This window comes from Aotus nancymaae, unplaced genomic scaffold, assembly GCF_030222135.1.
Source record: "Aotus nancymaae isolate 86718 unplaced genomic scaffold, 86718_ANA_hifiasm-v0.15.2.pri h1tg000089l, whole genome shotgun sequence".
Classification (NCBI taxonomy): Eukaryota; Metazoa; Chordata; class Mammalia; order Primates; family Aotidae; genus Aotus; species Aotus nancymaae.
In genome coordinates this window covers 24,823,431-24,847,867 of record NW_026988504.1, presented here as the reverse complement: position 1 = coordinate 24,847,867, position 24,437 = coordinate 24,823,431, and the positions used below count along the sequence as shown (strand labels likewise).

At 50.3% G+C, this 24,437-nt stretch overlaps 2 protein-coding genes and 1 pseudogene across 5 annotated transcripts in view; 1 reads left to right on the top strand and 2 right to left on the bottom strand.

Moving 5' to 3' along the window:
• ACLY (ATP citrate lyase) overlaps positions 1-11,977 on the bottom strand; it is a 51,483-nt gene extending 39,506 nt beyond the window's left edge. For 2 of the 4 annotated variants that reach the window (XM_064369464.1, XM_064369466.1), the window contains exons 1-6: positions 11,832-11,977; positions 6,177-6,358; positions 4,850-4,972; positions 1,853-1,915; positions 1,146-1,336; positions 629-708 (exon numbers count right to left, since the gene is read on the bottom strand). In XM_064369464.1, coding sequence (XP_064225534.1) covers positions 629-708; positions 1,146-1,336; positions 1,853-1,915; positions 4,850-4,972; positions 6,177-6,335 — 616 coding nt within the window. In that variant the 5' untranslated portion in view covers positions 6,336-6,358; positions 11,832-11,977. Of the gene's footprint in view, positions 1-628; positions 709-1,145; positions 1,337-1,852; positions 1,916-4,849; positions 4,973-6,176; positions 6,363-11,831 lie in introns of all 4 variants that reach the window. The other 2 variants (XM_064369465.1, XM_064369463.1) reach the window with 2 other exon arrangements.
• An 8,810-nt stretch (positions 11,978-20,787) lies between these two features.
• LOC105711166 (large ribosomal subunit protein uL22m-like) lies at positions 20,788-21,464 on the top strand. The gene has a single exon (XM_064369562.1). The coding sequence runs from the start codon at positions 20,788-20,790 to the stop codon at positions 21,406-21,408; it is 621 nt and encodes a 206-aa protein (XP_064225632.1). The 3' UTR covers positions 21,409-21,464.
• Positions 21,465-22,241: 777 nt separating this feature from the next.
• LOC105711167 (small ribosomal subunit protein uS19-like) lies at positions 22,242-22,669 on the bottom strand (annotated as a pseudogene).
• Positions 22,670-24,437: the final 1,768 nt, after the last annotated feature.

Here is a 24,437-nt window from a genome sequence, read left to right as displayed (position 1 = left end):
CCTGACCTGGTGGGAGCAACAGCAGCAGCAGCACACAGTCAGATCAAAACCAGGACTTCTGGCCGGGCAGGGTGGCTCATGCCTGTAATCCCAGCACCTGTAATCCCAGCACTTTGGGAGGCCAAGGAGGGCAGATTACCTGAGGTTGGGAGTTCAAGCCCAGCCTGGCTAACATGGCGAAACCCTGCCTCTACTAAAAATACAAAAATTAGCCAGGCATGATGGTGGGTACCTGTAAATCCCAGCTACTGGGAGGCTGAGGCAGAAAAATTGCTTGAGCTCAGGAGGTGGAGGTTGCAGTGAGCCAAAACTGCACCACTGTACTCTAGCCTGGACGACAGGGTAAGACTCTGTCTCAAAAAAAAAAACAAAACACCAGGACTTCCCCATCTCAGAGCAAGTTAAAACCAAAGAGAGATGTTGGAATTGACTGAGAGAAGAATGACGGCCTTCTGAGAGCTCAGAAACAGGAACTGGCACTAAACGAGCGTGGGGGCCCCTCTGCTTGTGCACCCCTATCTTGTGTTGCCCTCTGGCCAGTGAGAGTCTGGTTCTCTGAATGCCAAGGCCAGGGTTGCCAACAGGCACTGGGCCCCTTGCCCCCTCCCACCCCAGCAGAGCCAGTTACCAAGGGGATTGATCTCGAGGTAGGTGAAGTACAGGTCCTCATAGAAATTGAAGAGGCCGGAGATAAAACTGGCCAGAATTCTAGAGGTGGGAGGGAGAGAGGGACAGTTGATCCATCAGGGAGCAGCTTGGCAGCACCCCAGGCACCCCGAAGCAATCTCTCACTGCCACTGACAGCTCCATTTCCCGACACGCACCCTGCCAGCCCTTCCACCCGCTCTGCAATCCCTGCTCCCTGGACATCGCTCTTCAGCCACTGAGGCGGACAGGAGCTGTCAGGCAAGAAGCTGGAGGCGGAGGCGCCAGACAGACAGGGGCAAGGAGGTGAGGGACGCTGGTGGCATATTTCAGTCTGGTTCCGAGGCAGTCCCCACCCTGCACCCAGCTGTCTTCCTCAGGTTAAGGAAGTGCCTACTGCCTGCTCCCAGCAAGGAGACCGCTCTGCTCTCCCTGGTCTGCGCCCAGGGCCCATCAGTCTTATCCCAACTGCCACCTCCCCACCGTCCCTTTCACTCAACTCTTTCTTGTCTTCAGGGGCGTGGACCAACAGGTGTTTTTTTATGTCCTCAGGATTCAGTTTCTCATCCACACCAACAAGCAGCTTCTGGGCCTTGGCGTCCACATCACCCACGTCCACACCTCCCTCATGGTGGAACAGGACGTAGTCCCCTTCTCGGGTGGCATAGATGCAGACATAGAACTCCTCCGCCTTGCAGGTAAAGAGAGAAGGTGGTGGGACTGGGGTTGGGGGGTGAGGTTGGTGGCAGTGCTGAACTGGGGAAGATGGGGGTTCTACCAAGTACTGGGAGAGGAAACCAACCCCCATGGTCTTGCTTTCTAAAACTCAGTAAAAAACATTCACCCAGAGACTTCTGCACCATCTCTTCCCTGAGGACAAGGAGAAGAAGCTACTACCCCACTGGCTGACGGTCCAGACTGAATCAGTGTGACCCCAGCTGAGGGATGGGGTCCCGCCTGGAGGTCTTTCTCATCCCTATACTGGGAAGTCCCCTTTGTTATTAGTCCTAATTCCTCCCTGCTGCAGACCAAGCCCTTTCCTTCCTCTCTGGACTCCCGATTCCGCAGCACCTTCAGATCCTCAGTGCAGCTTCAGAGACCCTGGTCCCTCTGATTTTCCTCATCAGCTTGACTTCTTTCATGTTACGGTAGACAAACCCAAAGTTCCAGGAGGGAGAGACCCAGCCTGGAGCCACCTCATACATACCTGACTGTGGGGGACAAAGGGCTCGATCAAAAAGTTCTTGAGGAAGCCTGTGGCCTTGCCAACCTACAGAAAAATTGAGGGAGATGAAACTCAGAGGGATGGCATGTCTTTCAATCAGGGCAGAAGAAAGGATTGCCCAGGTGTGGTGCTCAAGCACTCCCACCACCACATCCAACAGAGAGAGAATTTTCCAGAAAAAATGGGGTCAGCAATCCCTAAGCTCAGTAAGTCCTCATGAGATGCCCTTTCGCCCCTTGCTCTGATGCAAGCTGTGCCTGAACACGCACCGACCTTGTCCACTCCTGGCCTCCCCTGGATGGTGACATAGGACCCGCCCAAGTGAAAGGGCTCCAACAAGTCAAGGCTGTGCCAGAGCTTGTGGGGGAGGGGAACTGGGTAGGAGGGAGCTGACCATTCCACTTCGTCGGCCTTGAGGTAGGCACAGTGACTCAGCCTCAGGACATGAGTCCAGGCCTGGGGAATGGGGGGAGAAGAGGGGAGCCAGGACTTAATCAGGGAAACTTCTCCACACAGACTCTCCTGGCTGAGGACCACACGCCTGCAGAGCTAATCAGCTGGAGTGATTCCCTGGCGGTGGCCGCGGCCCTCATCCCAGTAAGTTCCAAACCCCCCACCCGTCCTGTGCGTCACTGCTGATTCAGGGACCAGACAGCAATCCATCAGAGGTAATGAGCCGCTCCTGCCGGCCCAATGCTGCTGCCAGCTCCGATGTCTGACGTCCCCCTCCTTCCCCGCCCAGAGGCCAGCAGGAGAAGGAAGCACAACGTGCTCCCTGGGGACGTGCTCAGCATCCCTCCCTCCAATCCCACCATCCTCTCTCCAAAGGCCTGGGAACTCAAGGGTCAGGTTGCTTCAGGCCTGAGTCCACATGCAACTTCAAACATCTCTTTTTACGAATGAGGGCCAAAAACTGCGAAATTAACATTAAGGGCTGCTCTGAAGAAGGCCAATGAGGGAGGAAGACACCTCCATCACCACCTTCACTGCTATTCCCGAGGCAGCTAAGGAAGAAAACAGCTCATCCCTGGTGCAGCTTCACCCAGACGAGCACCAGGCCCTTCAGAACCACGTGCACAGAGCCAGGGTGTGGACAGCACATTCTTCCCAAGCTAGGCCAGGCCTCAGCCCCACTCCCTCCCTCAGTCCTCCAGCTCCCTTGGGGAGTGAGAAGAAAAAACATAATTTTATTTCCAGGTATCTCTTAGCCTTCCTAAACCGTGTTTCACTTTAACTCTCTCATCTATATAGTTGAAATTCATCACCAAGCTGGGAGAAGTCAATAACTGAATTTGGGCTTCGTGGCACATGTCTGTAGTCCCAGCTACGTAGGAAGCTAAGGCAGGAGGATTATCTGAGGCCAGGAGTTTGAGACCAGCCTGGGTAACATGAGAGACCCCATATCTACAAAAAAAATTTTTTAAAGCAGCCTGGCATGGTGGCATGCACCTATAGTCCCAGCTACTCAAGAAGCTGAGGTGAGAGGATAACTTGAAGCTGGGAAGTGGAGGCTGTAGTGAGACATGAATGTGCCACTGCACTCCAGCTTTGAGTTGACAGTGTGAGACCCTGTCTTTAAAAAAATAAAGTAGGCCGGGCGCGGTGGCTCAAGCCTGTAATCCTAGCACTTTGGGAGGCCGAGGCAGGTGGATCACGAGGTCAAGAGATCGAGACCATCCTGATCAACATGGTGAAACCCCATCTCTACTAAAAATACAAAAAATTAGCTGGGCATGATGGCACATGCCTGTAATCCCAGCTACTCAGGAGGCTGAGGCAGGAGAATTGCCTGAACCCAGGAGGTGGAGGTTGTGGTGAGCCGAGATCGCGCCATTGCACTCCAGCCTGGGTAACAAGAGTGAAACTCCGTCTCAAAAAAAATAAAATAAATAAAAATAAAGTAGGCCAGGCACGGTGGCTCACGCCTGTAATCCCAGCACTTTGGGAGGCCGAGGTGGGTAGATCACCTGAGGTCAGGAGTTCGAGACCAGCCTGACTAACATGGAGAAACTCCATCTACTAAAAACACAAAATTTGCTGGGTGTGGTGGCTCATGCCTGTAATCCCAGCTACTCAGGAGGCTGAGGCAGGAGAAGCATTTGAACCTGAGAGGTGGAGGTTGTGGTGAGCGGAGATCCCACCACTGCACTCCAGCCTGGGCAACAAGAGCAAAACTCTATCCCAAAAAATAAATAAACAAATAAAGTAAAAACCAAAACATAAAAAGGTCCAGCATGATTGCTCATGTCTATAACCTCAGAACTATAGGAGGCCAAGGCAAGACGATTGCTTGAGCTCAGGAGTTCAACACCAGCCCAGGCAACATAGCAAAATCTCACCTCTACTAAAAATTTCTTTTAAGTGGCCTGGCACGGTGGCTCATGCCTATAATCCCAGCACTTTGGGAGGCTGAAACAGGCAGATCACCTGAGGTCAGAAGTTTGAAACCAGCCTGGCAAACGTGGAGAAATATAAATATAAAATTAGCTGGGTATGTTGGTACATGCCTGTAATCCCAGCTACTCAGGAGGCTGAGGCTGGAGAATCACTTGAACCCAGGAGGCAGAGGTTGCAGTGAGATGAGATCATGCTACTGCACTCCAACCTGGGCTGCAAAAGCAAAACTCTCTCTCAAAAAAAAAGTGGTGGGGGGCCTCAGAGCCTCATCTCCACAATCACTGTTAAAGGATCAGACCGTTTCCACCTGGCTCTTGAACTATATTGGGGTTTCCTCTATAGCACGTCTTGCCCAAACCAATAAAACAAAGTTCGGATGTCCTGATGAGGGAGCTGGGCATGAGCACCAAGACTGGCCCTGCTGCTGGTGGCCACCTGAGTGGGTCAGTGCCACAGGACTCCCGACTTCCCTGGGCTGCAATGGGACTGGCTGTGGGGGTGATCCACAGAACTGCTGACCTGGAGGTGACCATATTTGCTTGTGTTACCACGCATGTCCACCCTGACCCCATACCCACTCACTGTGGCTTCCTGTCCCAGCCGTGGCTTTAGCCAGGACTTGACCCCATCCAGAGTGAGGTTGACCCCAACTAGGCCAAGTTTTCCACGACGTTTGATCAGTTGGTCTGGCTTGACTACCAAGTTCTGGAATGAGAGGAGTTTGTACTTAGAGGAAGAATTAGATAAACGGTAGTAGTTTGGGGACCCAAAGTAGAGGACAGCAGGGATTGACTTCCCATTCACTCTGCTCCAAAGCCAGTCCCATCCATCCTTGAGGGTCAATTCCTGGAAGCTTCCCCCACCTACCTTAGCCAATATCTTTCTTTTGAGAACCAGGTATCTAGAGCCATTCGTGCCCAAATGAAGCCTGGCACAGAGCAGGTGCTCAGCAAATACCTGCTAAGTGAATAAGTGATTCTCTACCCTCCCTATGTAATACATTAGTGTCTTCATTCAATGGTAAGCCCCTCAGAATATGGCCCAGAACATGTGTTCCAAAGAGGAGAACAGAGAGACACAGGCTTGGGGCAGCAAGGAGCCTTAGAGGTCATCTGGTCAACCCCATCCCTGTGCTTGAACCCTGCCTACAAAAGGCCCAACAAGTAGCCCCTAACCACTGCTCATACATCTCCAGGGCCAGGAAACTCACTCCCTCACTCCCTCCCTCCCTCCCTCCCTCCCTTTGCAGTTAAGCTGCCTCCTAGTGGGAGGAAACCCCACCACTGGTCCTAGGCCTGCTCTCTGGGCCCTGCCAAAGAAATCTAAGCGCTTCCCAACAATGGCCCTGCAAAGATCTCAAGAACGGAGCCTCTATTTCAAGCTGACCCTCCAGGGTCAGGGCCCTTCTTCACAAAGTACAAAGTGACACTTCCTAATTGCCTTGATACACTCCTGATATACTCCACTTGGAGGAAGAGAGAGCATACACCTACTTTTTACTGAGCATCTACCATGTGCCAGGCAGCAAGCACGCGAAATGCTTTCCGGACTTTTTTGCTAATTCTTAGAGCTCAGAGTCAGTATTATCCCATTGGAGAGATGGGGAATCTAAACCTCAAAGAGGTGAAATGGCTTGCCCCAGGCCACATGGTTAATAAATACAGCTGTGGTTTAGGTGCCAGTTTGTCCAGTTTCAAGCCCATGGCAGGGTATACCAGGCTGGGTTACCTCAACATGTAGGGCTCAGCATGAAGATAAACCCTGCTCAGCCCATGGCAATGCCGCCCACTGCTGCTGCTGGCAGGCTCCAACCCTTGTGACCCCCCTCAGCGTCTCCAACAAACCAACAGCTTTCTCTTCCTCAGACCCTGGGCCTGGAAGAACAGCCCAGAGTGGAGGCAGGGCTCACCTGGCTGAGCAGCCAGGGGTGGTCCTGCAGCAGGCGGGCCCAGTCTGTGTCAGGAGTGACCCGAGCATACTTGAACCGATTCTGGATGGCTGAGGTGGTGCAGATGAACTTGTAAAGCAGTTCTTTGCCCGTCTGCTCCGAAATTGCCTTGGCCGACATGGCTGCAGAGGGTCCTGCTCTACCTGTCTGGGAGACATGAGCTGGTCAGAGCAGGTAGGCATGCGGAGGCACTACCTTCCCCAGCAGGGCAGACCCACTCCCAGTTGCCCCAGACAAGAAAACCAGGCTTTTCTCAAGAGGAAGGAAAAAATGCTGTCCAGCAGGAGGAGTGGAAGAGAGATTTCAAGCAGCACTTCTGCCAGCAGAGGAAGACAATCCCGAGACAGTGGGTGAGGGAGGTTAGAGAAAAACAAAGGTGCCATTTGCCTTGGGACTCTTGCCTCACCCTGCCCCATTCCCTCTAGGCAAACTAGCTAACCCACAACCAGACTCATCCTGGAGCAAAAGGCAGCTGGCTGGGAGGCCAGGAATACCAGTGCTTTGACCCAAATCTGAGTGCTGGTTCCATCGAGGTGGGCACAGAGACACTGAATACCCTTCTGTTCTCTGACCAGTGCAGAGTACAGCTGAAATTGCAAAAGGCTAGCCTTTTTCTCCCTACAGGTTTCATCTGCCCTGCACCCAGATTTACCCCTACACACACCCTTACACACCACCAGGCCACTGGCCAAGCCAGCAAGTTTACTTAGCCTCAAGCAGAGTCACACCCTCAGCTCCTGGTTAGGAGGAGAGTAGGGGAGGGGGAGGGTCATCGCAAAGCTCTTTTCTCCAAAGCTCTTTTCTCCCAAACACTGACCTCCTACCCCAAGTATGAAGCAGACACAGGGCAGGGAAACTGACCTTTAGTACATCCCATCTGCTCCACTGAGTCATCCAGCTGCTAATTTAGACCAAAACTCACTAAACAAAACAGAGGCCTCTCTGGGGACCACCCTGTACCGGTCACTTCTAACTGAACCAGAGTGGGAGGAGGAGGAGAAGAGGCAGAAACCATCCTCCATCACATATTTAAGGAAACTCATCTTGGAATTTGAGGCTACAGTGAGCTATGATTGCACCACTGCACTCCAGCCTGGGTGTCAGAGCAAGACCCTGTGTCTAAAAAAAGATAAAAAAACTCATCTCATATGAGCTCTGGGAGGTACACTGAGATTTACAACCCCATTTCTTAGATGGGGAATAAAAGCTCAGCGGGGTTAGGATAACTTGCCCAAGAAGCCCTAATAATAAGCAAGGTTGTGACCTGAGACTCAAACCCAAACCCTAATACACCTAGGTCCCCAAAAAAATCCACACCAGCCCAAGAAAAGACCATTTTCCCAAGAACCAGGCCTGTGTGTCATTTTCACTTCAAAGAGTTCATGATGAGAATTTCATCATCCCCCCCTCCCCACCACTCTGTCCTGAGACACCCATTCACCTGTGGGTGACTCAAGGAGTGAGCTGGGGAGGGGAATGCAAGAGGTGGAAATGGGGGAGGCCAAGAGCTTGGCTGGATCAGGAAGTCACTCCAGTCTCCCTGGCCAAGGCCCAGAAGCAAAGCTATTGAATTTGCTAGGGGAGAAAAAAGTCCAGTACATATAAAGGAGGGCAGAGTGAAGGAACCGGCTGGTTAACACATGCCGGAAGCTGGGTCTCCATTCCCAGCTCAGAGAAGGCCAACATTCCAGGGGCCACTTTGCAACCACCTCCCAATTGGCCAGGCTGGTAGGGCTTCGGGTTCTAATCCTAGCTCGGCTGGTAAGCCTCCCAGCTAGTATCCAGCATGGCACACCCAATGGGCGTATTCAGCCTGGGTGTCTGCCTAAAGTGGGGTAGCTGGGAAGGGGCTCAGAGGAGATGTTCCCTTTTCTGGCCTTCCCCTGGAATGACTTGAGATTCCTTCTCAATATGAGTTTCCAGAGATGCCCAACCAGCCCCACTGCCCGACAGTCCTCCACCTCCCACCCACTGCTCCATTTCCCAATCTTCTTGACTCAAACCAGAAAAACTGGTCCTGAAATTAAATGGGTACACCCCCTACCCCCCTCCCAAACAGAGTGTAGCCCAGGGCAGATAAAGGCACACTCAGAGAGAGGGGGCATAGCTGATGATCCTCAGCAATTCAGACTCCTTCCATAACTCCAGGAGAAAGGAAGTCCCTCGACTTACACCTTTCTAGAAGTCTGACACTCCCAGTAAAACAGTCCTCTGAACCTGGCACCTCCAAAACAGATACAAGATCCAACTTTGGAAAAGACAAGGAGAAAACGGACCCCTGCAGCTGAGAAATCACAATTTTCTTGAGACTCAGATCATATTTCAGGTCCAAGAGTCCACCTCCATAGGGTCTTTGGAAGGGGGATGGGAAAGAAGATATAACGAGGGGATGATAAAGGATAAAAAACAAGATTTGCCAGTTTACCAAAACAAGAGATTTGCCACTAGAGCATTCTGGCTAAGATAGGGGAGGTTGAGTCAAGGAATGTATACAAGAGAATAAAAAAAGGGCCTCTGCACATTCACCAATACAGAGAAGGCACCTGGCTCATAAACCCAGGGAGTGGACTCAGTAAAGATAAATCGCAACTTTAATGGTTCAGTAAGGTCTTAAAGTCTCTCTAAAGCAGTGGCTCTTAACCTCTTTGAGGTCTCAGACTCTTCTGAGACTGAAGAAAGCCCCAGAAAAATGTACACATACATATTCAACTGCGCACATCGTTTCAAGGTGCTCACCTGTGACTATCTGATGGCCCACAGATTGACCACCAGTTAAGAACATTTGATTGGCCGTCACGCCTATAATCCCAGCCCTTTGGGAGGCCAAGGTGGGTGGATTACCTGAGGTCAGGAGTTCAAGACCAGTCTGGCCAACATGGTGAAACCCTGTCTCTATTTAAAATACAAAAATTAAGGCCAGGCGAGGTGGCTCACGCCTGTAATCCCAGCACTTTGGGAGGCCGAGGCGGGCAGATCACAAGGTCAAGAGATCGAGACCCTCCTGGCCAACATAGTGAAACCCCGTCTCTACTAAAACATAAAAATTAGCTGGGCCTGGTGGTGCGCGTCTGTAGTTCTACTTGGGAGGCTGAGGCAGGAGAATTGCTTGAACCCAGAGAGGTGGAGGTTGCAGTGAGCCGACATCAAGCCACTGCACTCTAGCCTGGGGCCTGGCAACAGAGCGAGACTCTGTCTCAAAAAAAAAAAAAAATTATTGGCAGGGCACGGTGGCTCACGCCTGTCATACCAACACTTTGGGAGGCCAAGGTGGGTGGATCACGATGAGGTCAGGAGATCGAGACCAGCCCAGCCAACATGGTGAAACCCCATCTCTACTAAAAATACAAAAATTAGGCGGCGTAATGGCGCCTGCCCATAATCCCAGCTACTTGGGAGACTGAGGCAGGAGAATCGCTTCAACCTGGGAGTCAGAGATTTCAGTGAGTCGAGATTGTGTCACTGCACTCCAGCCTGGTGACAGAGTGACAGAGCACTCCATCACAAAAAAAAAAAAATTAGCCAGGTGTGGTGGTGGGTGTCTGTAAATCCCAGCTACTTGGAAGACTGAGACAGGAGAATCCCTTGAATCTGGGAGGCGGAGGTTGTAGTGAGCCAAGATCGTGCCACTGCACTCCAGCCCAGCCAACAGAGTGAGACTCTGTCTCAAAAAAAAAAAAAACAACATTTGCTCTAGTGGAATGGGCAAATACCTACAAATACCTGTCTGGGTTTGGGACCTCTCCCCTCAAAGTCTTAGTGTGCATCCCCAGTAGCTGAATGCGCTGTCAAATTCGTGATAGATGGTTGGGCTGAGCTCGGACTCCAGGAACTGTTACTTGGTAACAGGTAATCTGTAAACCATTTGGGGGAAGTCATGCCCAGGAACCTGAAAACACACACATACACACATTCCCTGAGGGACAGACCTTATGAGCTGAATGGGGTCTTTTCTGCAGACGGGTGAGTGACCCAGGATTGAGTTCACTTTTAGCAGACACTGAAAGAAGCAGCCTACACAGAAAGCTGAATGAAAGAAGCCTGCTCCCCAGGACATACCCCTGGGACACAGCTAGTGGAAGGGATCACTGGGGATGCTACTTAAGGTACCTCTGGGAAAGACAAAAACACTCATTTGAAGGTTAGTATCTGCAGGATTGGAAATTATTATTATTATTTTACACAGAGTCTCACTCTGTCACCAGGCTGGAGTGCAGTGGCGTGATCTCAGCTCACTGCAACCTCCACCTCCCTGGTTCAAGTGATTCTCCTGCCTCAGCCTCCTAAGTAGCTGGGGCTACAGGCTTGCACCACCACGACCAGCTGATTTTTGTATTTTAGTAGAGACAGGGTTTCACCATGTTGGCTAGGATGGTTTTGATCTCCGGCCTCCCAAAAGTGCTGGGATTACAGGCGTAAGCCACCGAGCCCAGCTGGGAATTATTATTTTTATTATTTGAGAGGACAGGCAATCTCTGGAGTAAGTTCTAGAAAGGCAGAATTCTGTGAGTGCCCCCTACTAAGGCAGGCATTAGTGTCAGAATGGGGATGGAGGCATCAGCTGCCCAGTGTCTGAGGGCTCTTCCCACTACCGCCCCCCCAAGCTGTTTCGGAAGGTTTCTAAGAGGTGAAAAATCACCCCTCTGGGCAACTGGGACCTACCAGCTGTCCCTCACCCAATATTTTAGTTCAGCTGAGCCGGCTGGAAACACAAAGCAAAGCTAAGGGTGAAGAGGAGTAGGCTAGCTGATCAAACCGTGCTGTGCACTTCTCCTTATCATCCCTTCCAAAATCCTCTTCCCAGGAGACCTCCTGGGACCCCGTAACGGCAGAACTTGGCACTGCTGGCTGCCAAGGTTGGAGAGGGCGGCAGGGGCTGGGACTGGCCCATTGCCAGGCTCGACAGGAGGGCGGCGGCAGCATCCTCCAGTCCCTTGAGGACTTTGTCTCGGCCAGACTCGGCGTCAGCTCAAGGGTGGGGTGGCATCCCGACCATCTGTCGCTTAGGGGTTGGACTCGACGGCACCTCCAGTGCGAGAAGAGTCCTTGCTGAGGCCTCCGGCATCCTGGGGCAGCCTGGCCCCGCGTGGCCCGCTCCGGAGGCGCGCCCAGCTCATTCCCTCCACTTGGGCGTGGAGCTCAATCCAGTCTCCACAGAACCAAGCAAGGGAAGGGCCTGGGCCTGGCCAGTGAGGGATCGGAGTGGGACCAGTCGCCACCGCGACTTCCCGTCCCGGCATCCGATGGGGGAACTCTGATGGGGCCAAAAGGCAGCAAAGGAGGCTCGATAGCTGTGCCCGGGCGGGGTGAGGCGCGCCAGGAGGGGGCCCATGCAATGTGGCAGAGGCAGGAAAAGCAAGGACGGCGGCAAGCCCGGCGCAAACTCCCAAGAACTGGAATGTGGGGGGGCGGGGGAGAGCGTCGACATGCGGCCACCAGCCGGGACCCCGGGAGAAGGCGAATCTAAAGCTAACACCCTCAAAACTTCCAAGCAGGTGCAGGGAGGGCGCGTGAGCACCGAGCCCGCGTCGAGGAAGGCGGTTCCGGGTTGGGGGAAGGAGGCAGGAAGCTCCTAGGGCGAGCGGGGTCCAGCCAGCGAAAACAGTGGTCCGCGCTCACCTCTCTGCGAAAGTCCGTGCGCGGCACTCGCTCCACAGGAAACACGAACACCACAAAATCCGGAGTGCTCCAGCCGCCGGCAGCTACCCGGGATCCGGCTTTTGTCCCGGCCCAGCCGGGCTTCTCCCCGCCCCCATCGGCTCACAGCGAGAGCGGCCCCGCGATTGGTCACACGCGTTCCCTAGCCTGAGCGCCAGGGCTCCTCCCAATTCGCTGCTGCTGTGTCCCCGCCCCCCCGAGGGCGGGCCCCGAGGCCTGCTGGGACTTGTAGTCCCGCTGGCCCGTCCACCGCCTCTTGGGAGCCGGCGGGGCCGGGCCGGGGCGGAGCCGAGGGCGGGGCCCCGGGTGGGCAGATGGGCCGGGCTAGGCTGGGAGGAGAACGCGCGGGCCTGGGGGTAGTGGCCTGATCGCTTGGGGGGTTGGACGGACTGCTACTCGGGGAGTTGGGGGAAGGGAGGGTGGGATGTTAGCCCAACTGGCTGTAGTGCAGCTTGGGGACCTGGAGTCCCCTTGCTCCCTCCCTTGGGAGAAACGGACGTCTGCATCTGGGCCGCACCGAACCTGATTGCTTAGACCATCTCTTTAAGCAGTCGTGGCTGGCAGGCCGCTTTCCATTAGCACGTGGCGCCTCTCCCCTCCCTGGAGTCTCCCTACTGGGCCGATGGGGCAAAGCTGAGCTGAGGTTAACAGAGACAACTTCCCAGTGTGGGATAGGGTGGAGGCCACGGTAAGCAAGTGAGGCTACGAGGCTGCCAGGCACAGCGCCATCCATCCCACTCACCTGCTCGCCTCAGCATGGATCTGGGCGGAGCTGGGAATTCAAGGCGAAATTCCAACGCAGGACTGGAGCCATCTCTGACGGTCTCTCGCTCCCACCAACCTCAGGCTTAGACACTGGAATGAATGAACTGCTGTCTCCCCCTTCTCCATTACCTGAGACAGATCGTATTTTCCAAACCAAAAACCGGGACATCCAGTCTGACAGGTGCTGGTGAACTTGTGGGGCAGAATACATGAAATCAGTCCCGGAAATCAGGACATGTATTTACTGTTCCAACATGCTGCAGCCTCCTTCCCTACCTGCACCCCAACTCTGTGGGTCCCGAGCTGCTCCCCAAGCCTAACAGCTGTCTAGTTCCAGGAAGAAGGCCAAATGCATCCACTGTCCAGCTCAGGTGAAGAAGTCAGCCCAGAATGCAGGGAAGCAGCAGGCCTATGCTCCTGCCAAGCACTTTGGGTCATACTCCCGCTGCAACAGTGTTGTGACACTTACAGACAAAAACTTCTCCAAGACCCCCCTCCCCCCACTTCTGTTGCTGCCAGGAGTAAGGTAACTGAACTTGCTACCCATGCCTGAACCAAGTGCCCCCTGATGATGTCACTTTCTGGTCCCTTCCCTCCCATTCAATTTTTTGAAATAGCAGTGCCTTATCACCTTTCTTCTCTTAGTCCTAAAATGGGGGAGGCCAGTCGTGATGGCTCACACCTGTAATCCCAGCACTTTGGAAGGCCAAAGCAGACAGATCACTTGAGGCCAGGAGTTCAAGACCAGCATGGCCAACATGGCAAAACTCCGTCTTTACTAAAAATACAAAAAATTAGCCGGGCGTGGTGGTGCATGCCTGTAATCCCAGTTACTCGGGAGGCTGTGGCAGGAGAATAGCTTGAACCCGGGAGGTGGAGGTTGCAGTGAGCTGAGATTGCACCACTGTCCCCTAGCCTGGGCAACAAAGTGAGACTCTATCTCAAAAAAAAAAAAAAAAAAAAAAAAATGCAGTTCAGTGACTGCACCACTGAACACCAGCCTGGGTTACAGAGTTAGACCCTGTCTCAGAAAAAAGAAAGAAAGACAGACAGATACACTCCTAGGGAAATGGTCATCCAAATGGGACATAAAATATAATAAACTCTTTGTATGTCAATTTGGTAATATCAGCAAACATTTTAAATTCATTTGCCTTTTGGTCCAGTAATTCCATTTCTAATAATTTATCCTTCAGATATACTTGCATATGTGCATGATGAAGATAGGGATCTTTGTCTATGTTCTTCATTGCTGTATTTCTAGCAGTTAAAATAATAACTGGTGGCCAGGCGAGGTGGCTCACACCTATAATCCCAGCACTGTGGAAGGCCGAAGCGGGTGGATCACGAGGTCAGGAGTTTGAGACCAGCCTGACCAACATGGTGAAACCCCATCTGTACTAAAAATACAAAAATTAGCCAGGCGTGGTGGCCATGGGCCTGTAATCCAGCTAATCAGGAGGCTGAGGCACAATTGCTTGAACCTGGGAGGCAGAAGTTGCTGTGAGCTGAGATCCTACCATTGCACTCCAGCATGGGTGACAGAGTAAGACTCTGTCTCAAAAAAACAATAATAATAATGACTGGTACATAGTAAGTACTCAATAAATGTTTGCTGAGTGATTGTCCTCCATTTAGGTGTTGCTACGCCTAAGTTTGTCTATTCCTGGGCAGGAACAACAAAAAATAACTGTCCAAGGAATGAGGGAGGAGAGGTGCTGGCCAGAGGGCCCATGAGCCAGCCACTGAAGTTTTCCAGTTCACTCAGTGGTCTCATACCAGGTCTCTGCCCCTAACCCCTAGCCTCCTCAAGGAGGACTCTCTTGTTACCCTACCACACCTGCACAGAGGTTCATCTGCCCCAAATTAATCAATCTGGAACCCATCTTCTCATCATTCTATTTACTTTTTTCTTTTTTTGAGACAGAGTCTTACTTTGTCACCCAGGCTGGAATGCAGTGGCATGATCTTGGCTCACTGCAGCCTCTGCCTCCTGAGTTCAAGTGATTCTCCTGCCTCAGCCTCCCAAGTAGCTGTGATTATAGGCAAGTGCCACCTTGCCCAGCTAATTTTTGTATTTTTGTAGAGATGAGGATTTCACCCTGTTGGCCAGGCTGGTCTCAAACTCCTGACCTCAGGTGATCCACCTACCTCAGCCTCCCAAACTGCTGGGATTACGGGTGTGATCCACTGCACCTGGCTGAGTTTATTATTTTTGCCTCTTGTCTCTCTTTGCCATATTCTGTGTTTGGAAATTCTCTCAAGTGCAGACAGGAGCAGAGGTCATGGTGTACAGATAAGAGTTGCCAGGCTCTGTCAAGGCCCAAGTCTCTACCCAACACCATTTTTTTTCCCATAGAGATGGGGTCTCAGTAAGTTGCCCAGGCTGGTCTCAAACTCCTAGGCTCAAGTGATCCTCCCTCCTTGGCCTACCAAAGTGCTGGGATACATGTGTGAGACACTGTGCCTGGCTGGATTTTTTTTTTTTTTTTGAGACAGGGTCTCACTCTGTCACCCAGGCTGGAGAGCAGTGAGCAGTGGCTCAATGACAGCTCACTTCAGCCTCAACCTCCTAGGCTCAGGTGATCTTCCTGCCTCAGTTTCCAGAGTAACTGGCACTATAGGCAAATGCCACCATAACTGGATAATTAAAAACAGAAATTTTTTTTTTGTAGAGACTGGGTCATGCCACCTTGCCCAGGTTGTTATAACACCAATATTCAAGGTTTAGAACTGTGCCCAGCCCTACAGCATTTGCAGGCCTCATCTCCAGCACAGGTTGCATTGACCTCTCTCTCTCATAACTTTGGTGTTCCCTCAGAAATGCTCAGTACCAGGCCAGGCATGGTTGCTCAAGCTTTGTACTCCCAGTACTTTGGGAGGTCAAGACAGGTGGATCACCTGAGGATGGGAGTTCAAGACCAGCCTGACCAACATGGAGAAACCCCATCTCTACTAAAAATACAAAATTAGCTGGGTGTGGTGGCACATGCCTGTAATCCCAGCTACTCGGGAGGCTGAGGTGGAGGTTTCGATGAGCCGAGATCGTGCCATTGCACTCCAGCCTGGGCCACAAGAGCGAAACTCGGTCTCAATAAAAAAAAGAAAGAAAGAAATGCTCAGCACCAAGTGCTGCTGATTTAGGGCTCCTTGATCACAGATTCATGAGATATCAGGACCAAAAGAGATCTCAGAAATTCTACCCTTCAATCCTCTTATTTTACGAACAAAACACAAGAGAAATGAGGTTCAAAAAGGTGAGAGGGAGGCCAGGTGTGGTGGCTCACGCCTGTAATCCCAGCACTTTGGGAGGCCGAGGCGGGGGGGATCACCTGAGGTTGGGAGTTCGAGACCCCCCTGACCAACATGGAGAAACCCCATCTCTGCTAAAAATACAAAAATTAGCTGGGCGTGGCAGCGCGTGCCTGTAAGCTACTTAGGAGGCTGAGGCAGGAGAATAGCTTGAACCCAGCAGGCGGAGGTTTCGGTGAGCTGAGATCTTGCCATTACACTCCAGTCTGGGCAACAAGAGTGAAACTCCATCTGAAAAAAAAAAGGTGAGAGGGTAGACTGATGCAAACACTTTGGAAACCATTTGGTATTATCTAGTAAAATCAAAGAGCCACATACACTACAACGCTACAGTTCTACTCCTAGGCATATGCTCTGTAAAATGTCATACACATGTGCCAAGAGACACATTTGCGATTGTACTGTATTGTTCAATGTGACCAAAAACTGGAAGGAGCCCAGATATTCTTTAAGAGCTGAATGGGACTGGAGGCAATGGTGCAAAGAGTATTCCCAGCACCTTGAGAGGCTGCTGCAGGTAGATCACTTGAGCCCAGGAGTTTGAGCAGCATGGTGAATCCATGTCTCTACAGGAAATACAAAAATTAGCTGGACGTGGTGGCACTTTGCTGCAGTAAGCCATGATTATGCCACTACATTCCAGCATGGGTGACAGAGCAAAGTTCTGTTTCAAATTTTAAAAAAGGCCGGGCATGGTGGCTTCTGTAATCCTAGCACTTTGGGGGGCCAAGAAGGGCTGATCACTTGAGGTCAGGAGTTTGAGACCAGCCTGGCAAATGTGGCGAAACCCCATCTACAATAAAAATATAAAAATTAGCTGGGTGTGGTAGCGGGCACTTGTAATCCCAGCTACTGAGGAGGATGAGGCAGGAGAATCGCTTGAACCCAGGAGGCAGAGGTTGCAGTGAGCAGAGATTGCGCCACTGCACTCCAGCCTGGGAGACAGAGAGAGACTCTGTCTTAAAATAAAATAAAGGCCGGGCGTGGTGGCTCATGCCTGTAATCCTAGCACTTTGGGAGGCCGAGGTGGGTGGATCACCTGAGGCCAGGAGTTCAAGACCAGCCTGGCCATCATGGTGAAACCCCATCTTAATAAATAAATGAATAAAATAAAAAACTAACAGGAGTTTTCTGGCAAGGCATGATGGTTCAAGCCTGTAATCCCAGCATTTTGGGAAGCCAAGGCAGGATCACCTAAGCCCAGGAGTTCAAGACCAGCCTGGGCAACATGGCAAAACACCTTCTCCACCAAAAAAAACACACAAAAATTAGCAGGGCATGATGGTGTGCACCTGTGGTTCCAGCTACTGGGGAGGTTGAGGCAGGAGGTAGGAGGATTGCTTGAGAGGGCAGAGGTTGCAGTAAGCCAAGATTGTGCCACTGCTCTCCAGCCTGAGTGACAGAGCAACACTCTGTCTAAATAAATAAATAAAAGGAATCTTCTGACTATTGTGTTGAGAAGGAAGCGGGGGAGGGTAGGCCAAGAAGATGCACTTAGAAGGATGTTGAAGTAATCCAGGAGAGAGATGATTCGGGCTCACAGTGAAGGCAGTAGTAATCTGGGGAGGGAGCTGTGACTGAGGAGGGGCCTCTCAGGGCACCCCCTGCTAGCAATATGTTTCTTGATTTACCTGTGTAATGACTACATGGGTATACTTTTTTTTTTAAGAGTCTTGCTCTGCTGCCTAGGCTGGAGTGCAAGGGCATGATCTTGGTTCACTGCAACCTCTGCCTTTCAGGTTCAAGTGATTCTCCTGCCTTGGCCAAGCGATTCTCCTAACTCAGCCTCCGGAGTAGCTGGGATTACAGGTGTGTGCCACCACACCAGGCTAATTTTTGTATTTTTGGTAGAGATGGGGCTTCACCATGTTGGCCAGGCTGGTCTTGAATGCCTGACCTCAGGTGATCTGCCTGCCTCAGCCTCCCAAAGTGCTGGGATTGCAGGAGTGAGCCACCACGCCCAGCCAGACATGTATGTTTTATGCGTATTTTTTTTTTTACTGTGTTCTATTTCACAATAAAAGAATAAATAAAGCAATAACATGAGGAACCCAGCTATAAATGGCTGAGACAGCCTGGAATCTAATTCTAGCCCTCTTTACCCTGCTGATTCAACCTAAGGCATAGGCCCCAATCCAGCTCACTTATATCCTTGTGTTGTAACCTGGGGCAAACCCTGTCATCTCTCTCAGCCTCAGTGTTTCATCTGTAAAACCAGGAAACTACTGCCTGGCTCTTTACCTCACTAGGGTGTTGTGAAGGTCACATGGTGCTTTATAAACTGCCGAAAAGCACATATTATGATTGCTATTTTATTGTATTTTTAAAACAGCTTTCCTTATATATAATTAATGTACAATAAACGGCATATAAAGTGTACAATTTGATTAGTTTTAATACATGCATAGCCAGGCGCAGTGGCTCATGCCTGTAATCCCAGCACTTTTAGAGGCTGAGGCAGGTGGATCACGAGGTCAGGAGTTCAAGACCAGCCTGGTCAAGATGGTGAAACCCTGTCTCTACTAAAAATACAAAAATTAGCTGAGCATGGTGACGGGTGCCTGTAATCCCAGCTAGTCAGGAGACTGAGGCAGGAGAATCGCTTGAACCCGGGAGGCAGAGGTTGCAGTGAGCTGAGATCGCACCATTGCACTCCAGCCTGGGCAACAGAGGGAGACTCTGTCTCAAAAAAAACAAAAACAAACAAACAAAAAACAACAAAAAACCATGTATATACCAGTGAAACCATTACCACAAGCAAGATAATGAACATATTCTTCACCTCCATGAGTTTCCCTGTACTCCTTTGTAATCTACCCCTCACTTCCCTACTGCCATGTTCCCAGGCAGCCACTGTTTTGCTTCCAGGCAATATAGATTAGTTTGCATTTTCAGAATTTTATGTTTTTTGAGATGAGATCTCACTATGTTGCTCAGCCTGGAGTGCTGCAGCCTGATGACAGCTCACTGCAGCCTCAAACTCCTGGGAACAAGGAATCCTCCCACCTCAGTCTCCCAAGTATTTGGGGCTACAAGTGTGTGCCACCACGCCGACTAATTTTTTTTTTTTTTTTTTGGTAGAAATGAGATCTCACTATGTTGTCCAGGCTGGTCTCGAGCTGGCCTCAAGCAGGTTCAAGCCTCCTCCTATCACTGCCTCCCATAGTGCTGGGGGGTGCCTCATGCCTGTCCTGTGGCTTGTCTTTTAGTTTTCTAGTAAACAGTGTCTTTTGAGGAACAAAGGATTTCAATGTTGATAAAGTCAAACTTATTTCTTCTTTTTTATGCTTTTTGTGGCAAATATTGAAATATTGAAAAACATTTTCAACATTTTTTTCCAGTTGCATTATTTTACCTCTTACATTTAAATATTACTAGTTAATTTTTGTATATGATATGAGGTAAGGGTCAAGGTTTTTTACATTTATGTAAATGTAAAAACATATTTTGGCTGGGCACGGTGGCTCATGCCTATAATCTCAGCACTTTGGGAGGCCAAGGCAGGCGGGTCACCTGAGGTCAGGAGTTCAAGACCAGCCTGACCAACATGGAGAAACCCTGTCTCTATTAAAAATACAAAATTAGACAGGCATGGTGGCACATGCCTGTAATCCAAGCTACTTGGGAGGATGAGGCAGGAGAATCGCTTGAACCCAGGAGGTGGAGGAGTGAGCTGAGATTGCACTACTGTACTCAAACCTGGGCAACAGAGTGAGACTCCATCTAAAAAAGCAAATTTAATATTTACATTTGGACAGGCATAGTGGTTCACACCTGTAATCTCAGGACTTTGGGTAGCTGAGGTGGGAGGATTGCTTGAGTTCAGGAGTTCAAAACCAGCCTGGGCAACGTGGCAAAACCCTGTCTCTACTAAAACAATACAATAATTAGCTGGGTGCCAGGCATGTTGGCTCATGCCTGTAATCCTAGAACTTTGGGAAGCAGGCGGATCACCTGAGGTTGGGAGTTCGAGACCAGCCTGACCAACATGAAGAAATCCCGTTTCTACTAAAAATACAAAATTAGCTGGGTGAGGTGGCACATGCCTGTAATCCCAGCTCCTTGGGAAGCTGAGGCAAGATAATCAATTGAACCCGGGAGACAGAGGTTGCGGTGAACTAAGATCACCCCATTGCACTCCAGCCTGGACTACAAAAGTGAAACTCCATCTCAAAAAAAAAAAAAAAATTAGCTGAGTGTGGTAGTGCATGCCTGTAGTCCCAGCTACTCAGGAGGCTGAGGTGGGAAGGTAGCCTGAGCTCAGAAAGCAGAGGTTGCAGTGAGCCAAGATCTTACTACTCACTCCAGCTTAGGGGACAAAGCCAACTCTGTCTCAAAAAATAAAAATAAGGGCGGGGCCGGGCTCGGTGGTGCATGCCTATAGTCTCAGCTATTTGGGAGGCTGAGGCTGGAGGAGCTCTTGGGTCCAGGAGTTCTGAGCTGTAGTGCGCTATGACGATCGGGTGTCCGCACTAAGTTTGGCATCAATATGGTGACCTCCCGGGATCAGGTGACCACCAGGTTGCCTAAGGAGGGGTGAACCAGCCCAGGTTGGAAACGGAGCAGGTCAAAACTCCCGTGCTGATCAGTAGTGGGATCGTGCCTGTGAATAGCCACTGCACTCCAGCCTGGGCAACATAGCGAGACCCTATCTCTTTAAAAACAAAAAACAAAAAAAAAAATAAGGGTGGGCACAGTGGCTCATGCCTGTAATCCCAGCACTTTGGAAGGCCGAGGCAGGTGGATCACCTGAGGTCAGGAGTTCAAGACCAGCCTAGCCAACATGGTGAAACCCCATCTCTACTAGAAATACAAAGAATTGGCAGCGGGAGGGTGAAAGATGGCAGCGGCAGTACTGGATCAGTTGGGTGCGTTATGGATACAGAAACTGAGGAGCCGGGGGAAGCTGGCCTTTGGTGTTTTACCTCAATCCTATATCCACACAAGTGCTTCTCTTTACATTTCTCGAAAATGGGAGAAGAATAATAAAATTGTTCATCCACTACAACTGCCTGGAGAACCTTGGAGACCAGCGGAAATCTACCACTGTCGAAGACAAATAAAAGACAGCAAAGACAAGATGTGGTATTTGGCAAAATTGATACAAGGAATGTCTATTGACCAGGCTTTAGCTCAGTTGGAATTCAGCAACAAAAATGGGGCCAAAATAATTAAAGAGGTTCTCTTAGAAGCGCAAGATATGGCAGTGAGAGACCACAATGTGGAATTCAGGTCCAATTTATATATAGCTGATTCCACCTCAGGGCAAGGCCAGTGCCTGAAATGCATCCGCTACCATGGCAGAGGTTACTTTGGGATCATGGAGAAGGTTTATTGCCATTATTTTGTGAAGTTGGTGGAAGGTCCCCCACCTCCACCTGAGCCACCAAAGATGGCAGTTGACCAGGCCAAAAAGTATATTCAGCATCTTCGCAGCCGGACCATCGTTCACACTCTATGATGGGGAGATTCAGACTCCACAGTGTATATATTTTGCCATTTAGTTTTTAAAAATAAAAATTGAAGAAAAAAAAAGAAATACAAAAAATTAGCTGGGCCTAGTGGTGCATGCCTGTAATCCCAGCGACTCTGGAAGCTGAGGCAGGAGAATCACTTGAACCCAGGAGGTGGAAGTTGCAATGAGCCAAGATCCCGCCATTGCATTCCAGCCTGGGTACCAAAGCAAGACTGCATTTCAAAAAAAAAAAGACTGAAATTCTGATTGGGACTGCATTGAATCAGTAGATCTCTTTCTTACAGAAGTTTTTTTTTTTTTTTTTTTTTTTTTTTTATTAATGCTGTTTGCTTCAGTAGCAGTCCTCAACTCATCAAGGAGCCCACCTTAACCTAGAACAGGACCAGTTTCACTGCAGGTCATGTTGCTACTCCTTAAACATCCTGTGAATGTACACACCTCCAGCCTTTGTACATCTCATTATTTTTTGGAGATGTGTGCCTTTTATTTATTTAATTTCTTTTTTTTTTTTTTGAGGCGGAGTTTCACTCTTGTCCAGGCTGGAGTGCAATGGTGCAATTTCAGCTCACAGCAACCTCCACCTTCCAGGTTCAAACGATTCTCCTGCCTCAGCCTCCCAAGTAGCTGGGATTACAGGCATGTACCACCATGCTGGGCTAATTTTGTATTTTTAGTAGAGACAGGGTTTCGCCATGTTGGCCAGGATGGTTTCAAACCCCTGACCTCAGGTGATCCACCCGCCTCAGCCTCCCAAAGTGCTGGGATTACAGGCATGAGACACTGTGCCTGGCCAATGTGTGCCTTTATTAGTTGAGACACTACTTGAGAGGGATGAAGCAGGAAGAGTGAGTGGCCCCGATACTGGGCCAACCATGGTTCATGGGCTTGTAGGTGATGGAGAACTTGTCCAGGTAGTGACCGATCACCTCTGGCTTGATCTCCACCTGGCTGAAGGTCTTGCCGTTGTAGACGCCCACTGTGCTGCCCACCATCTCAGGCAGGATGATCATGTCCCACCGGTGAGTCTGTGTCTTCACCACTTCTGGCTTCTCCATGGGTGGCACCTCCTTCTTGGCCTTGCAAAGGCGCTTCCGCAGTGAGTACTGCTTCTGCCACAGGTCCGGGTTCAGCCATGGCCACTGGCGCACACTGTATGGCTGAATCAGCTGTTTGTAGGACATGTCCAGCAGCTGGTCCAGGTCCACGCTGCAGTAGGTCACTTATTCTTCTGCTCCACCTCTGCCATCTTGCCGGATCCTCAGAAAAGCCTTTTTTTTTTTTTTTTTTTTTTTATACAGGGTCTCACTTTGTTACACAGGCTAGAGTGCCGTGTCCCAACACCCAGCTCATTTTTGTATTTGTGGTAGAAACAGGGCTTGGTCATGTTGCCCAGGCTGGTCTGAAACTCCTGAGCTCAGGCGATACTCCCATCTCAGCCTCCCAAAGTACTGGGATTACAGGCATGAGCTACCATGCTGAGCCCTCATTCCCTACTTATCTCTACTGAGCACCACGGTACTCACCCTCAGCTCAAACGTTATCCCTTTGTGAAACTGTCTCTAACTCATCTCAGACCTGACTGAATCATTCATTTGTCTGGGTTTCACACCACTTTGTCCTCATCTCCCTCACAGGCACACAGAACTTTGAATTACTAGTTAATATCACTTTAAGTGGCCACTACTTGTTTACACATCTTTCTCCCCTATTAGATAGAACTCTTTCAAGCAGGGACCATGCTATTTTTTGTCTTTTGAATTAGACTTTTTGAGATAATCATAGATTCATATGCAGTTCTAAGAAATAAATATAAAAAAGATCCCATGTGTTCTTTTCCCAGTTTCTCCCAATGGTAACAGCTTTAAAAACTTTAGTGCGGGCTAGGCGCGGTGGCTCATGCCTATAATCCCAGCACTTTGGGAGGCCGAGGCGGGTGGATCACGAGGTCAAGAGATCAAGACCATCCTAGTCAACAAGGTGAAACCCCGTCTCTACTAAAAATACAAAAATTAGCCGGGCATGGTGGCGCACGCCTGTAGTCCCAGCTACTCGGGAGGCTGAGGCAGGAGAATTGCTTGAACCCAGGAGACGGAGGTTGCGGTGAGCCGAGATCGCGCCATTGCACTCCAGCCTGGGTAACAAGAGCAAAACTCCGTCTCAAAAAAAAAAAAACTTTAGTGCAATAACACAACCAGAAAATTGACACTGATACAATCCACTGATCTTAGATATCCCAGTTTTACATGTACGCCGTATGCGTGTGTGTGTGTGTGCGTTTGCGTGTGTGCATTTGTAGTTAAGGATTTTGTTTTTTTGAGACAGTTTCACTCTTGTTGCCCAAGCTGGAGTGCAATGGATTGATCTTGCCTAACCACACCATCTACCTCCCGAGTTCAAGCAATTCTCCTGCCTCAGCCTCTCGAGTAGCTGGGATTACAGGCACCTGCCACCACTCCTGGCTAATTTTGTATTTGTAGTGGAGATAGGGTTTCTCCACGTTGGTCAGGTTGGTCTTGCACTCCTGACCTCAGGTGATCCACCTGCCTCGGCCTCTCAAAGTGCTGGGATTACAGGCGTGAGCCACCGCGACTGGCCTATCTTTTTACTATTTAAACTTTAACAGTGACTTAATGCCATTGGCGTTGGGAATAGACGTTTTGAAAGTAACTTAGTAAAGGCAGTTAAGCAAGCTACTTAGGGTATTGTGGGAGCCCAGAAGCAGCACCTAGTCCACTTTTGGAGGAGTGATGATGGTGAGGGAATGGGAAAGGACGTCAGACTATGCCTTGGTCAAGGCCCGCTACTAGCAGTTGCTCAATAACTGCATTAAATTATGTTGAACCCAATGTTATTTTCCATGTTGTCTTATGCGAATCCTCACATCTCTGAATGCTCCATTATTTTCATATTTATTTGACAGGTGGAACATTCGAGGCTAGGGGCCCTTACATGCCCCGCGAGAGGTCACGCAGTTAGGAAGTGACAGGAGTGAAGTCAGACCACGTCCGCTGACT

What these genes read in the sequence shown, in the direction of transcription:
- LOC105711166 (XM_064369562.1), top strand. Translation starts at nt 20,788, where the DNA reads ATGGCAGCGGCAGTACTGGATCAGTTGGGTGCGTTATGGATACAGAAA.